General features: G+C 36.3%; 1 protein-coding gene across 1 annotated transcript in view; it reads left to right on the top strand.

Annotated features, from left to right (window-relative positions):
* FGD3 (FYVE, RhoGEF and PH domain containing 3) overlaps positions 1 to 8,867 on the top strand; it is a 41,305-nt gene extending 32,438 nt beyond the window's left edge. Inside the window, exons 15-17 of the mRNA XM_032212098.1 lie at positions 2,443 to 2,595; positions 5,536 to 5,676; positions 7,669 to 8,867. Coding sequence (XP_032067989.1) covers positions 2,443 to 2,595; positions 5,536 to 5,676; positions 7,669 to 7,893 — 519 coding nt within the window. The 3' untranslated portion in view covers positions 7,894 to 8,867. The remainder of the gene's footprint in view (positions 1 to 2,442; positions 2,596 to 5,535; positions 5,677 to 7,668) is intronic.
* Positions 8,868 to 14,634: the final 5,767 nt, after the last annotated feature.

Below are 14,634 nucleotides of genomic sequence, written 5' to 3'. Positions count from 1 at the left end.
TCTTGGGGCCAGCCAGAGGTGGTATTTGCCAGTTCTCTGAACTACTCAAAATTTCCACTACCGGTTCCCCAGTATCTGTCAGAATCTGCTGAATTTCACCCCTGGTTTACAGGCAGATTAAAACAGGAATGAGAAAGAGTAGGAGTGTGGTTTATTTCATTAGATTTATGAACTTTGGAGGAGAGGGCTCAAAAACAAGCTGATTCATGTGATCTCTTTTTAGATGTAAATGATTTAAGAACATCTTTGTTTGTCTTCTGTATTGGAGAGCTAGAATGCTGTGTAGCCCTTTAATTATATCCAGTGAACTACTTCATTAGCCTGTACCTAGCATTTCTGACAGAAAGTTCACAGTGACTGCTAAAGCTGACATCTTATCTCTTTGATACATATATAGATGGTCTGTATACTATATAAAGAAAAAAATATTTTAACATGTAAACTACTGATGCAACTTTTGTGCTGAAATTATATTTGGCCATTTCAGTCTTTTCCTGCCATTCGTTTCAAAAGATGAATTCCTTGCTAGTTATTACTAAGAAAAAATGTTTAGAAAGGTTTCTCTCCCCCCCTTAAATATGAAATAGGATTAAATAGGAAACATAAAGATGCCATCAAAGTCTAACATTTAATGCATTATACATTTTTAAATTATTGAAATGTTTTCCCACAAATAATGCACTCTTTGCTTGAATGTTGTATACATATAGTATATCCTAACTTCAAACACATACAAAGTTTATATACTGATTTTAATCTGCGATTTTAGCAAGTATTGTATTTTGGATCCAATTTCAAGGTTATAACCTAGATAGGAAAGACTATTATTTTCAAATTGAGGGTTTTTGGTTAGTTTTGTTTTGCATAGGAGGCTATTAAACATTTTATTGAAGTTTCAGTCACAATATCCTGTAACTTCGGAAGGCATGATTCCATAAGTTGCAACAATAGAACTAAAAACTCACTACAAAAATATCAATCTGAGGTGTTTCCTGTTCCATACTCTAGTTTTTGTTCTATTTTATATTTATAAAAATTATGAAAAAGAACTTGCTAATTAGCCATCTGTTAGCGGATGTAAATACTTTTTGTGTGAAGTTTATCACATTGTTCCCTCTTTTTATTTGTTTGTTTCCTCAGATAAAAGAACTTGTTATTGGCAACTGCTATATTGATCCTGAAAATGTTCAGTAGATGATAATGATACATTTAATAGGGCAAGTTCAATTTGGAAAGAATTAAATTGGGGCTCCTGATTATTTTCTCTGTCTATCCTGTCCCAGGCTGAGCATCCAGGCAGAGTTGATGAAGTGGCTTACCTTGATGTTCAAGGACTTACAAGGCAATAGTTTACAGACCATTGGTGCATTTATGTGCATGTGTGTATTAGCACTGCTTACAAAACGGAAAATTCTGAGACAGATCAAAGTAGAATCAGGAGGTGGAAGGATAGTCAAGAAACAGTAAAGGTTCAGGTGTCACCTCAAGGATCCAAGGTGAAATTGCTGAGCTTCAAGGGGCACATGGGGTCCAGAGACTCAAGAGCATGGATCCTAGGTTGGAGCAGTTGTTTCCAACAGGCAGCCAAGAACTGATAAGTCTAGTTGCCAGACATGGCCTAATTAAGACCATTGTTGCCTTTGTTTTATAAGGATATGATCACCAATCAGTCAATGGTGAAATTCATTTTTTTTTACTACTGGTTCTGTGGGTGTGGCTTGGTGGGCATGGCAGGGAAAGGATATTGCAAAATCTCCTTTCACCCCTGGCTGAATATTTGCCAGTTCTCCAAACTACTTAAAATTTCAGCTATTGGTTCTCCAGAACCTTTCAGAACCTGCTGAATTTCACACCTGCACTCAGCCCTCTGAGGTTTGTGCTAGTTCTCAAGCTGAATGGCTACTCAAAGTAGAGAATTCCAGCATGTGAATTGTCCCACACTGTTCCTGATGGTTGCTGGTGAAGGTAGCCTCAGATTCGTGACTGTTCCCCAAGTCCTGAAGCTGGCATTCATTCCAAATAGGTTCCTCAGCATTGGAGACCATAACAGTTTGATATATGGAAATGAAGAGATTGCAAAGTGAATGTCAGATATACAAACCACCAATCAATACCCTTTCATGAATGGTCTATTTAAATTTTTCATTCCAATAAGCTTTCAGAAAACCTTTTAGAAATATCAAAAATAGCCAAATAATTCTGTAAAACATCGAATAAAAAGGAAAATCTATATATGTTTGCTTAGTAGAGAAAATAACAGAGAGTGTTATTATTCCTTAATGTTCTTCAAGTAGATGAAGCAAGCAGGAGGTAACTATATCTTGGATATTGGTACTGAAAATCTTAGTGCTACAATTCAGTTTAATTGTTTTTAGGAACAGAAACCAATGCTATTATCAGGATACTTTTTCCTAATGCTGTTGTTGATGTTGTTTAATCCAGGTTATCTGTGCCAAATGTTCTGAATTTAAAACGCTTGCTGATAATAGTCGCCAAAACAGGGTATGCAAAGATTGCTTTCAATTGCCATCAGCAAATCTGTGCATCTCAGGGACTGAAGGTGCAGGAGAACAAAGGAAAAAAGTAACCATGGAGGTATGTTTATCATGTTTAGTTGACTATAAATTAGCTAATTGCCTTGACAAAAGCAGTTTTTGTTGATTTTCCTAGTTTTATTATTTTATTTTTATTAATTTTTATTTTTTATTAATTGGGGGGAAAAAAACCCAAGCAAAATGAAGACGTTATAAAATAATGAAGCATAACATAAACGTTATACTAGAGCAGGAGTGTCAAACTCGATTTCATTGAGGGCTGCATCAGGGATGTATTTGACCTCGGGGGGCATGGTAGATGTGGCCAGGGTGGGTGTGGCCATCACTCATGTCGGGGCACCTTTGGTGGCCCAAACGCTCTGCCAGGGAAAAGGGGCTCGTAAGCTCCGTTTTTGCTGGCAGAGGCACTGTGGGCCAGATCTAAATACCCCTGGGCCTTGGGTTTGACCCCTGTACTAGAGAAAAGGTTGAATGAAAAATGAAATTATAAAAAGTTTTTTAAAGACATAACAAAAAGAAAAAAGAAAAGAATAGGAAAAAGCATTCTAGTAGCACCTCTCTTCCCTTCTCCTCCACCTCCCCCCCTTCTAACTGCTATTTGAATATTTTTAAAGTTTATTTTATTATTACTCATTTCCCTTTGGATCATTTGATGATTTTAAAAGCAGTTTCACTTTTTCTTCAAAAAACATATTCTGAGTGTCTTAGCTTGCCTTGCTTTGTCATATGTACGGTATAAGGGAACCGTTCCTGCTTGAACTCTCTTAGATTTTTGCTAAGAATATATACAGCATTTTTTCCCTTTGCTGCATTTTTTCCATTTTTAGTCTTCTAGTCCTGTACTGATGGCAACATTTCTGTTTTCCAATGTTGTGCTAAATTGATTCTTGCTGCTGTCAGCACATATTTTAACAATTTGAGATGTTTTTCATTTATATTCTGTGAGGTCATAACTAATAAATATTCATAGTTTTCATTTGAATTTTATTTTCAGAATTTTTTTAGAAGTTTCAGTATACGTATTTCTAGTACTTTTGAGTCTTTTGGCAAAAACAATCAGTAATAGTGAAATATTCCTCCTAAGATATTTCCAAGGTTTATCATTGTGTCCTTGAAATTAATTGATGGGGTTTTACAACCATCTATAGAACATTTTGTACTAATTTTCCTTCAAATAGTGGCTTGGTGCAAATTGTGTTAATGTTTTTTGTAGTTCTTTCCATTGTCCTATTGTTATTTCTCCTTTCACATTTTGCATACTCCGTATCATACAATTTTAATTATATTTGAGTAACAATTTATAATTATATCTTAATAAATCATCTTGATTCAGTGTTTTTAAAATTCTTTAAAATTCTGTCATTTTTCTTAGGATCCCTCTTTCCTCTTGAGATTGCTTTTTAGTTTTCCATTAACCATGATAGATTTCTTCCCTTATTAAGCAATTCTTATTGTGTCTTATTTCTTATTTAGTTTAGATATATCATATTGGCATATGTGATCAGATCTTTCTTACTATTGTTCTTGAAATAAAAAGCATTGGTCAGTGATGTTGGAAGTAAAATTGTTGGCCTTAGCCTTGCTTTTAAGGAATTCTAAGTTTTTAACAGAGTTAAAAACTTTTGTTTATACCTTAGATATTTAGAAAGTTCATTGACTAGGTTTCCTCTTCAATAATTGATATTCTGTTGTTAGGAAATTTTATAGCAGATTTGCTGTTTATGTTATAACTTAAGGAACTTGGATGGAGAGGTTTATGGGAAGTTAATGGGAAAAGAAGCTTATTTCTATAAAATATTCAATTCTTCATATTTAGTGATTATAGCAAAAATGCCCAGTCCATAGGTATAAGAGGAAAACCAGAATTGTTGGCATGTGAACAATAGAAGGAAAAGTAGGAAGAAAAAATGGATAATCACAGAATCAAGGAGGAAAAAAACAATGCTCTATCTTTGATTTATTCAAACAAGCTTGGTGGTAAAGTTTTGTTGTTGCTGCTGTTGGTGTGTGTGTGTTATTTTAGACAATTTCATGATTCCTTTCTCTTCTTATACCCATGGTTCTTAATTGATGTTTATATTGAAATGAAAATTTGTATATCACTAAACAAAACCCAATGTTTTATAGCAACACTGGGGCTCTAAGGGAGAGCTGTTTCATACTGAACTTAGCATAAGGATTATTTTAATACTAGCACATAAAAATCTTGGTCTCTATTTAATCTTAAAAAAAAGATGTTAAATGTCCTGATGAATTTTAGTTCAGTTGTTTTGAGTGAAATTGTAATACTCAAGTGTTAAGATCTTGTTATCAGTAATAGAATGTTCTCCCAAGATGGATATTTTACCACTGTATCCACTATTTTGCTAATATCCATATATGGCTGGATTGATTGATTGATTGACTGACTGACTGATTACATGCTATCAAGTTATATTCAGCTCCTAGCAATCAGCTAAATAGATTTTCTCCATAACAATCTATCTCCAACCTGGTCTTTCAGGTTTCTCAGTGGTGCCGCTCATCACCTCTGTAACTGAGTCCATCCACCTTGCTGTTGGTCATCCTCTTTTTTCTCTCTCTGTTCTTTCAACCATTCCCAGCATTGTAAGCCAGTGTGGAAACATAAACCCCTTTCCCATGATAATTGGGAATTTTCATTTATCCCTCCAGCAGTGCTACACTCCATTCACATTAATTTTCAATCTTCCCCAAGCTATTTGAAGCCTGAAAATACTTCTCTCGTGCTAATAATTGTTCTCCGTTTCTATTGTGCAAGTGAAGTTTGCACCAATAATCAAATTCAGATTATATGAAAAGTTATCTAAACTTCTGTATATTTAAAGTTTGGTTTATTGTTAAATCATTCTTCCATGCACATTTGCTATGTGTGAACCAATAATTAAACCAACATGTATTAGCACATATAATGAATGATAAATGCCTGAGAATATAAGTCTATTTTTATTATTTTTACCAGAAACAAAGCATATTGGGCTCAGAAAACAGTCTCTTCAGTAGCCACCTCCTGTTTCACGAGAAAGGAAAGACTTGGTGTAAAGTGTGGGTCACCATTCCTAAGACAGAGCCTCTTGTCTTATATCTCCAAGGAGAAAACCAGGTAAATATGTCAGAATATTGCAACTATAAGTTTATTTAAATAAAGTTAAACTGGTAATTCTCAAGCTCTCAGCTGGAATGTACTTGTCTACTGCTTGGAAACTGCTGGCATGCCAAGGTATGCACCCAATATATTTACACTTTGGAAACCTACCGTTTATCTCTGCATGACCTACTATATAGAATTTCCCCTTTTCCAATCGTCCTTCTTTATTAGGGCTTTCAGTATTTATATTGAACTATGGTGGTGCAGTGGTTAGAGTGCACTACTGCAGGCTACTTCTGCTGACTGCTGGCTATCTGCAATTTGGCAGTTCAAATCTGACCAGGCTCAAGGTTGACTCAGCCTTCCATCCTTCCAAGGTGGGTAAAATGAGGACCCAGATTGTTGGGAGCAGTATGCTGACTCTGTAAACTGCTTAGAGAGGGCTGTAAAAGCACTATGAAGTGGTATATAAGTCTGCTAATGCTATGTCCAATATGATCAGTGTCTTGTGGATCCAATGATGTGGATGATCTACCCTCGGAGAAGGTGGCAAATTGTCCTTGTACATTTTGCCTCTGTGGCTTTTTTTTCTTCCTTTCAGGGAAGGTTAGAGATACCTTGAGCAGAGACACACCCAGAAACATGGAGTAGGCCAGATTATCCTGAGAATAGAACTGTATTGTATTGTATTGTATTGTATTGTATTGTATTGTATTGTATTGTATTGTATTGTATTGTATTGTATTGTATTGTATTTAATAGATGTATAGGCCACCCAATCCAGAAGGACTGTATAGTAGATCTGTCCTACAATTTTCAGGAGTCTACTGTCTCCAGCTTTAACTCAGACAGAAAGTGCCAAAGGTTAGGGAATCTTAGGTGGAAACATTTACCTTAGTCGCTTTCAACCACAAAAGCACTTTACTGAATTTAGTAAAAGTTCCTGGAGTCTTTTTTCTTCTTTCATACCTTCTTATTTTCTCAACAAAGGGACACAATAATTATTTGTTTGCCTTAGTTTCAAGAAAAGTATGTTATTCTCAAATAAATACTTCAGAGGTTTTTTTTTAATCTTGAAAAACATTTATCCTCTCTAAGATTAAGAGGGGGAAAAATGACATGGCATTTTAAGCCAGCGTGACTTTAAATCTTGACTGGATTTGTAAAGTTCAGTATTGGTTCCATGCAATTGTGGAATTGCTGAGAATGTGTTTTGATTATGCATGAAAGAAGTAGATTTCCTCAGCTAAAGCATACTTAAAAACAAAATCAGATTTACTAGAAATACATGGGATTTATATAGCAGTAAAAGCTATCCTTAGATTGCTCTCTGGTATCTACACTAGAACGAGAAAGAGAAATATGTTGATTCCAGTGGTGGGTTGCTCCTACCATCATTACTGGTACGCTGATCGCGGTCTGTCTGTGCACGACCCTGATGTGTGCTGTGCACACGTGTGATGTACCCAGCACGCACATGTGAAATCCACCATCCCTGCAACACCCAGCTGCTTGTCGGGGGCGTGCATACATTGCACACTGTTCACACGTGTGCAGTGTGCCTTTTGGCATAAAAACAGGTATCGAGCATGGGCGGGCAAATGGGCCAAATGAGCCACGATACTGATACGCTCTCAGCTGCTCCCAGCCACTACCGGTGGTACGTACTGGGCCATACCAGCAGCAACCCACCACTGGTTGATTCACAAAATATGCAGAAAAATGCTTTCCTTTCCCAGCAAACCAGAAACCTATGGGTAGAAGGCCAACTCACCACAGTCTTTGGTACCATATGGGAATAGCATCAACCACCTCTTGTGTGTACCAGTTTTAATGGAAACCAACTTGTGGAACTATTTTTGCAAAATGCTTTTATTTCCTCAAGTGTGAAAAACCAATTCACAAATGGCTTCCTTTCCAAATTATTGGCCCTGTTCAACTGTTGCATGCTTGTGCTCAACCTTTTTCTAGTTTTCACACCTTTCTTTATTTCTGGATTACATGTAGGATGGACGCATTCCACGCAGCATACCCTTGCTGGGATACGAAGTTGACTTTCCACCTTCTGGTGAAAAGTTTGAATCAAAATACGTCTTCAAACTTTGCCAGTCCCAGCAGACAATATATTTCAGTGCTGAAGATGAAGACTTGCAAATGAAATGGATGGATATTCTCACCAAAGCAGCTAAAGGGGACGTTCATGATCAGTGTGAGGAAACCAGCAATCCCTAATGTCATTTCATGTGATCTTAATCATAATAGGGGATGGGGGGAGAAAATCCACCTGAACTCTGAATATTCATGGCACTTTGAAAACACACATGGCTTTATATTTTGGTATGTCTATACAGAAACCGCAGTCATTTCTCCCCCCCCCCCCATCTTTTTCTTATTCATCACATTTGGTACCAATTGTCCAACAGCTATGTTGTTAGTGTGTATAAATTGATGTAGTTGCTATGAGTGTTCATATTGCTATTAATGGTAAAGGGAGAAGTGGGGGGAAGCATTCATTTTATCTAAGATAATTAGGAAGACAATGGTTTCCTGTTCCCCTTGACTATTTACTTTATTCCTTTCAATTGCTGTTTCAGTGAAGGATGTGTATAGTCTGTTACAGATGTTCTGCCTCTAAGTAAAATGTTGTACAAGGGCTTGTGGCTGGCCACTGATGTGCTACTATTCTCTGTTTTCTCTTGGATCTTTTTTAAATGGTCTCTTCTCTGCCATATATGATCAAATGTAAGGGGGCTATTTCTTTTGTTAACACTGACTTTTCTTGACAGGGTTTTTTTTCACAAGACAAATACTGTTTTTAAAGCTATTGCAGAAGGCATCTTAAAAGCTGAAATATCAGGCATTTCTATATATTTATATATAAATATTTTTCCATTTTTTTTGTTTTTTTTACAGTTTTACACTTACTTTTCTTATTTCTTTATATCGCCTCTTTTTTAATATATGCAAGCAAATGTTTTTATACTGCAACCTGGGATGTTGCTGATCAATAAACATTTTGGTACACCCAGGAAGGTAAACAGTTAGCTTTTTTGAATAAGGATTTATTTATATAATTTGTAAATATCATTTTAAACATCTTTTTAAAAATATGTTCATATTACACTTGTATAAATTGAATTTGTTTCCTGTGTCTTTTTTGTTGGCAAATGTATTTATGTATGCAAATAAAGCCCAGTTTCACTGATTCTTGTCCCTGTACTCAAAATACAGGAAGACTTAAGAAAAACCTGAGTAAGTTTTCAGTGCCTTAATTTTTTTTTAAGTGGGGAGATGAAATCTGTATTTGATGATGGTGGTGATGATGATGACGATCATCAAAATTGTAGAGAAGTTTCAATAGGATGAACTGAAACCTCTGGATTTGCAGTTATAGTGTTTGTACTACTATTTTTATGTTTCCTATCTCAAAATGACAGAAAACCCTACTGTATATAAAAATATTTAAAAGGGCTTTTAAATGGGCTTCCATGGGCCATGGGTCTACAAAGTCTTTTGGTTACTCAGCTCCAATTGTTACAACCATCTCTTAGTATTAAAAGCCAAGGTTACAGAATTTGCAATGAGCCTTTTGTTGCAACAGAAGTTAAAATTTGATTGACTTCTGGATGCAGGTATTACTACCTGAAACAAGAACTGAAGAGTAACCATCAATTTCTTTATATAAAATGAAAGAAAAGGAAGAAATAGGATTACAGGAAACTATAGTGTTGGCGAGTGCTGGGGAGGAGCACCAGGAACCAAAGAGCAGTTCCCCGGCGCACGGAACACGGAAGATCAACAGGTGATGGCTGGTATGCCCAGAGAGATGGGTCTGCATGCCACTTCTGGCATGCGATCCTTAGGTTCGCCATAACGGCTATAGTATAATGTAACACAGGAACTCTTATACTGCAGATTGCTGCTAGAATTATATTTTTAATATAGGATATAATCTTTAAAAATTCAGTATTAATATCAGTATTCAGATATTTTCTTCCCTAGTTTTCCCCAAGCTGTATATTGTGGAATCCTGGCCAAATTCATTGGGAATTCTGGCCTACTTAACAGTGGCATATATTGTATGAGGGGCTAACTTTGAAAAGTATCTGGACATCGCAGACAAAATATGCTAAATGGTGATTGCTAGTTCATCACTGGGCACAATTTAAGGTTAAAAAGGAGGTGAAGATTTCAGCACCTTCCAAAATGAGGGATAGTGGTTGTACACTCTCGGACATTTGTTCCTCAATGTGAGGACTATAGCAGCAAAAACCAGTTCTATCACTGATGCTCTTTTGACTCATGTGATGGAACTTGATGCAAATCTCCTTTTAATATTTGGACTGAAAGTCCTTGAGGCATTCTGTCACCACACTGTGTATGGACTTCTAAATACTATAATAACCAGCACTTTGAATTGAGTCTCAAAACCTATTGGTAATCAGCACATCAGCTTCAAAATGGCTGTGACGCTCCATTTGCAGGTTTTCTATCCCAGCCATCCTTACCCAATGCACCTTGCCTTTGACATCTGCAGATGGAATATGGGTAGAGATCACGAGACATTTTATCACCTTCAATGTCACCAAATAATTATATTATTAGATTTTCCCCCTATAGTTAGCCATAGTTACCATTGGTTTTATTCCCTCATTGCTCAAGGCAACTTATCACTTGTTACATCTCTGAAGCCTCTCAGGAAACTAGAAAGATACCAGTAGAGGAGATGGCAAATTTTGTTAATCCTAATTACTGAGGCAGGTAATAAGCATTGTTACTATGGAAAAGATAAGCAGCTTTACTGAAATCCTATTTCAGTCTATTTACAAGAGTGTCTAATCTCCTTGATCATGGCACAGAAATGCTTCAGTTAGATTGATTAATAATTATTCTTGCAGTATCCAAAAACTGTGACATGGTAATGGAGAAAAGGGTAATGGGAAAAATTGATTTAGAGATTAGACCAACTTTCTATGAAGTTAACGTTCTTTATTTCTCTAAGACCAAAGAATGTTTCCAGTTATTAGCATCTAATATCCATTAAGTCATAGTCGTGCCTTCTGCTCTTGTCTATTCCTATGTAGAATCTTTGCATTCATAATTAGATTGGTTCTTCAAACCAGAGAAATTCATGGGAAAGAAAACATTTTTGTTATCTAACTGGTAACAGGAAATCTTTGACAAAGTGTTTAACAGCTCTGTCCATGCTTTAGACTGAAATGATGGCATCTTAAGTTATAAGGCGATGGGGAATGTTCTCATAGTTGAAAGGTGAAGAAAATATTGCTAATTGCTTGTAAATGGAGCAGGACAAAACAGTAGACATCACTCTCATACTCTGTGTTGTAAAATTAGTGGACAAAGGCAGCAACAGAATCATAAACTAAGTTTATGCACTACACAAAAACTGAATCCAAAGAAACCACATCATTCTGATTCTTAGTCTAGATGAAAGTCATAATATGAATTAAAGTGCAATTTAATCAAGTTTGGCTAACATTCAATTCACTTAAGCTGATGGAACATAGGAAAGCTGCCTTATGCCATGTCAGCCCATTGTTCTGTTTCAGTATTATTTTCCTGGCAAAGGTTTTCTCCAGGGATTTTGTAAAACCTGAAAATGCAGATTGAAAAAGTATGCATCTCTGAGTGACTGCCATCCTTTACCATATTTGGTTCGCATGATTATATGCTGTGATTCCATCAATAAAGATCACTGGAAGAGGCTACATCCAATGATAAACCATAGCATAACTACTTCTTTAGGATGAATGTGATAATTTCAGAGGACTCCTGCTTGTAGAAGCCTATAGGAAGCTCAGATCTCATAAAATAATTTATTTTAAAAAACCAGGCAAAAAGGGCATTAATAGTCTTTAGCAGGCTTGTAGAATGCTCCTAAGGGGCTGGGGACGGCAAAAATGAGCGAAAAATTGATTCTTTTTTGCTCATCCCCCCCCCTGTCCCCGTCCCGAGGAGCAAGCCTCCTAAAGGCTATGCATGCCTCTTTTTTTGACAAAAACCAGGCCCATTTTTGTGAAAAGCCACCAGGAGCACTCTACAAGCCTCCTAAAGGCTATTAATACTCTTTTTTGTCAAAAACCCGGACCCATTTCCGTGAAAAACGGGACGGTTTTGGGAGGTCTGCAGAGTGTAAAAACTTTTTAAAAAATTTGCCTCTTCAAAATCTTGGTGCGTCTTATACTCCGGTGTGTCTTATACTCCGAAAAATACGGTATATATAATTTTATTTTGTGTTTTCTTTTCAGATATTTCAATTAACAGCCTTTTATCACAATTATTACAATTAACTTGGAATTCCAAATTGCTGTTGAAACAATAATTTAAATCAGATTAGTCTGATTTAATTTGCAATCTGCAAAGAAAACGATTGCATCTCTTTTTGCAGAGGGGTTGGGACAAAATAACTGGAGAAACCTATTTTCAGCTGTCTTTAAATTGTCATTCCTTTTCACAACACAGTCTGATATATGCTAGACATCTGATGTCTAGAACTATTATCTTTTCTCAGCTCTGAAGCTTAGTGATTAGCCCTGGGCAATTTGCAGCTTCTTCAGAATTTCTGTAAGACTAAAACACTCTTCCAAATGCCTTAAAGGAGGAGAAAAGGTGCTGGGCAGGCGAGTCTATAAACATCCACTATGGGATTGCTGTCTGTATGTGAATTGCATACTCTTAAACTATCTGAGAAAATAGCTTACAGATAGAGTGACAGTGAATCATCGTTATTTTAGAATAAGCATCTGTTCCACAATCAAAAAGAGACAAAAAGAGAAAAGAATGGAAAGGAAAAAAATATATGAGTAAATGCTGATACATGTCCTGATGGTTACAACAGATGTGGGTTTTCTGCCGGATTGGGCAAACGGATAGTGGCGGTGGGAGGCTCTGCCCACCCACCCAGACACTTCTGTGCAGAAGCGGCACATGTGCAGGAGCAAACCAGTATTTTAAAAAATGGAAACCCACCACTGGGTTACAACCAAGAATTGAAAATCGGATGGAAAGTCAAAGGCTGGCATGAAAAACATTTTTAATACGCATGATATAACTGATACCTGAGAAAGGCTAAACTGGTAAATATGTTAGAAATTTGATTTAATTAGATTTGAAATCCATTGGAAAAATTCATTTCAAGAGATAAGTATGCATTATGTTATTTATTAGATGCAATGTGGGGTCCTGTTTACTTTATGACTTTCATCAATAAACTAGAAATACTTGACGTTTACTTAGCCTATCTATATTATTCAATATTGATGTCAATATTACACAATAAAACCCTGGATGGTTAACAATAGTCAAACCGTGCCTGTAGATGTACAAGCAATGACCAGCTTTAAGTTAAACTCCTTTCTTGTTCTCTGATGTCTTCTATCTGGATTATCTTTCCTTATAATACTACAACAATGCAGCAGTTGTAATATTTCCCTTGTGAACAGAAATCTATTAGTTTGATACTAAGCTTTAATTACTGCTTCCCCTCCCCCCCCAATTTACCACCTCACCAGAGTATTTTTTTAAATGTCCACTGGTTATTGTTTCATAATTTCTCCAGTTATTTGAGGCAAAAGGATTCAGCAGATTAAAACCCTTCACTTCAAGTGACTAGAAAATGAAAAAAAAACATTGGACTTGCTTATCCAGGAACTAGGGTAGCTCAAGGAAAGAAAACAGTAATAAAAAACATCATATCAAACAATAACAACAAAAAATCCCAGAACTCCTAATCTACAAAAATGATGACTATGGGTGATTCCCATCCACCCCTCTTTTACATACCCCTGGCTGTGTTCAAGAGTGTGTGTTTATGTGTCTGTACATGCATGTGTATGCGGCTATAGATACATAGACATGTTATATGTACTGAAAAGAGAGATAGAACTCCATCAAATTCTCATGGAGCCGTGGAATTTCCCAGAATGCAGTTCTTTAATAGCTGAAAAGGATCCCATTTTCTAATGCTGCAGATGAGGAAAACTAACAATTGCTTGACTTCATCCTAAGGAAGAAATGGATTAGTTTATTTAAAAAAATTCTCTTTTTGTAGCCATGGGACACTTGCCATGTTGTAAACCTTTATCTGGAATAAAGTCCCATTGAACTCATTGGGGCTTCTTCTTGAACAGCTATGTGTAAGATCACAGCACGGTGTTTATCCACAGTATAGGTATCAACAACATAATTGAGTATGATAGATGTTTTCTTTCCTCCTTTTGAAGTTGTAGATGTTAACATTTGGTTCTGTAAAACACTGAATACAGTATGTCGCTTGATTTTCTTCCTGTTAACTATGGATATAATCTTTTAAAGAATTATTTCATATATTCCTCTATCTGACAGGTTATTCATATCTTGTTTGCCTGGTTGATAATAAATAGTAAACTGCCTAAGAACTGTCTTGGAAATAAGTTTCACTCAGGCTATGAAATCTACCTCAAAGAAGGAGGAATCAACAGGTAGCAAAGGGAGTAATTCAAAATGACCATAGAGTTATGACTCACTGCCTTTTAAATATGCTGAACAAAACATAAGCAGGAATCTTAAACAGTCAACAACAAAGCTCCTAACAACTGTGTACCATGTTCAGATTTTGTTATCTGCTCATCATTCAGTTTAAAGAATCGCTACACATGAGTTCAAAACAAGCAGGAAAAGGAAAACCACAATGGTAGGGCCAATTCAAACATTGGTTTTGGTTTTGGCTTATCTGTTGCTATTAGAGCTCCATGTAGGGCACCCAACCAGTGTGCTTATTTTCAAGAATGTGCACAAGGTAAGTTGGACTGAATTAAACAAAGTATTTTTACTTCACAATGCAAAGCCTAGAGGCTCTAATTGCAGCACTTTTATGAATTTTTGGAGTTTTAGTGTTTCCCTACAGCTAGTTCTCATACTTAGGGTTTGGGTGTCGTCCGTGTCCCCTCCCCCTGCTCTATGGTTGGCTCACTG

This window comes from Thamnophis elegans, chromosome 2 (genome assembly GCF_009769535.1).
Source record: "Thamnophis elegans isolate rThaEle1 chromosome 2, rThaEle1.pri, whole genome shotgun sequence".
NCBI lineage: Eukaryota > Metazoa > Chordata > Lepidosauria > Squamata > Colubridae > Thamnophis > Thamnophis elegans.
Note: the sequence above shows the minus strand (reverse complement) of the source record. Positions and strands in the feature narration are given on the sequence as shown.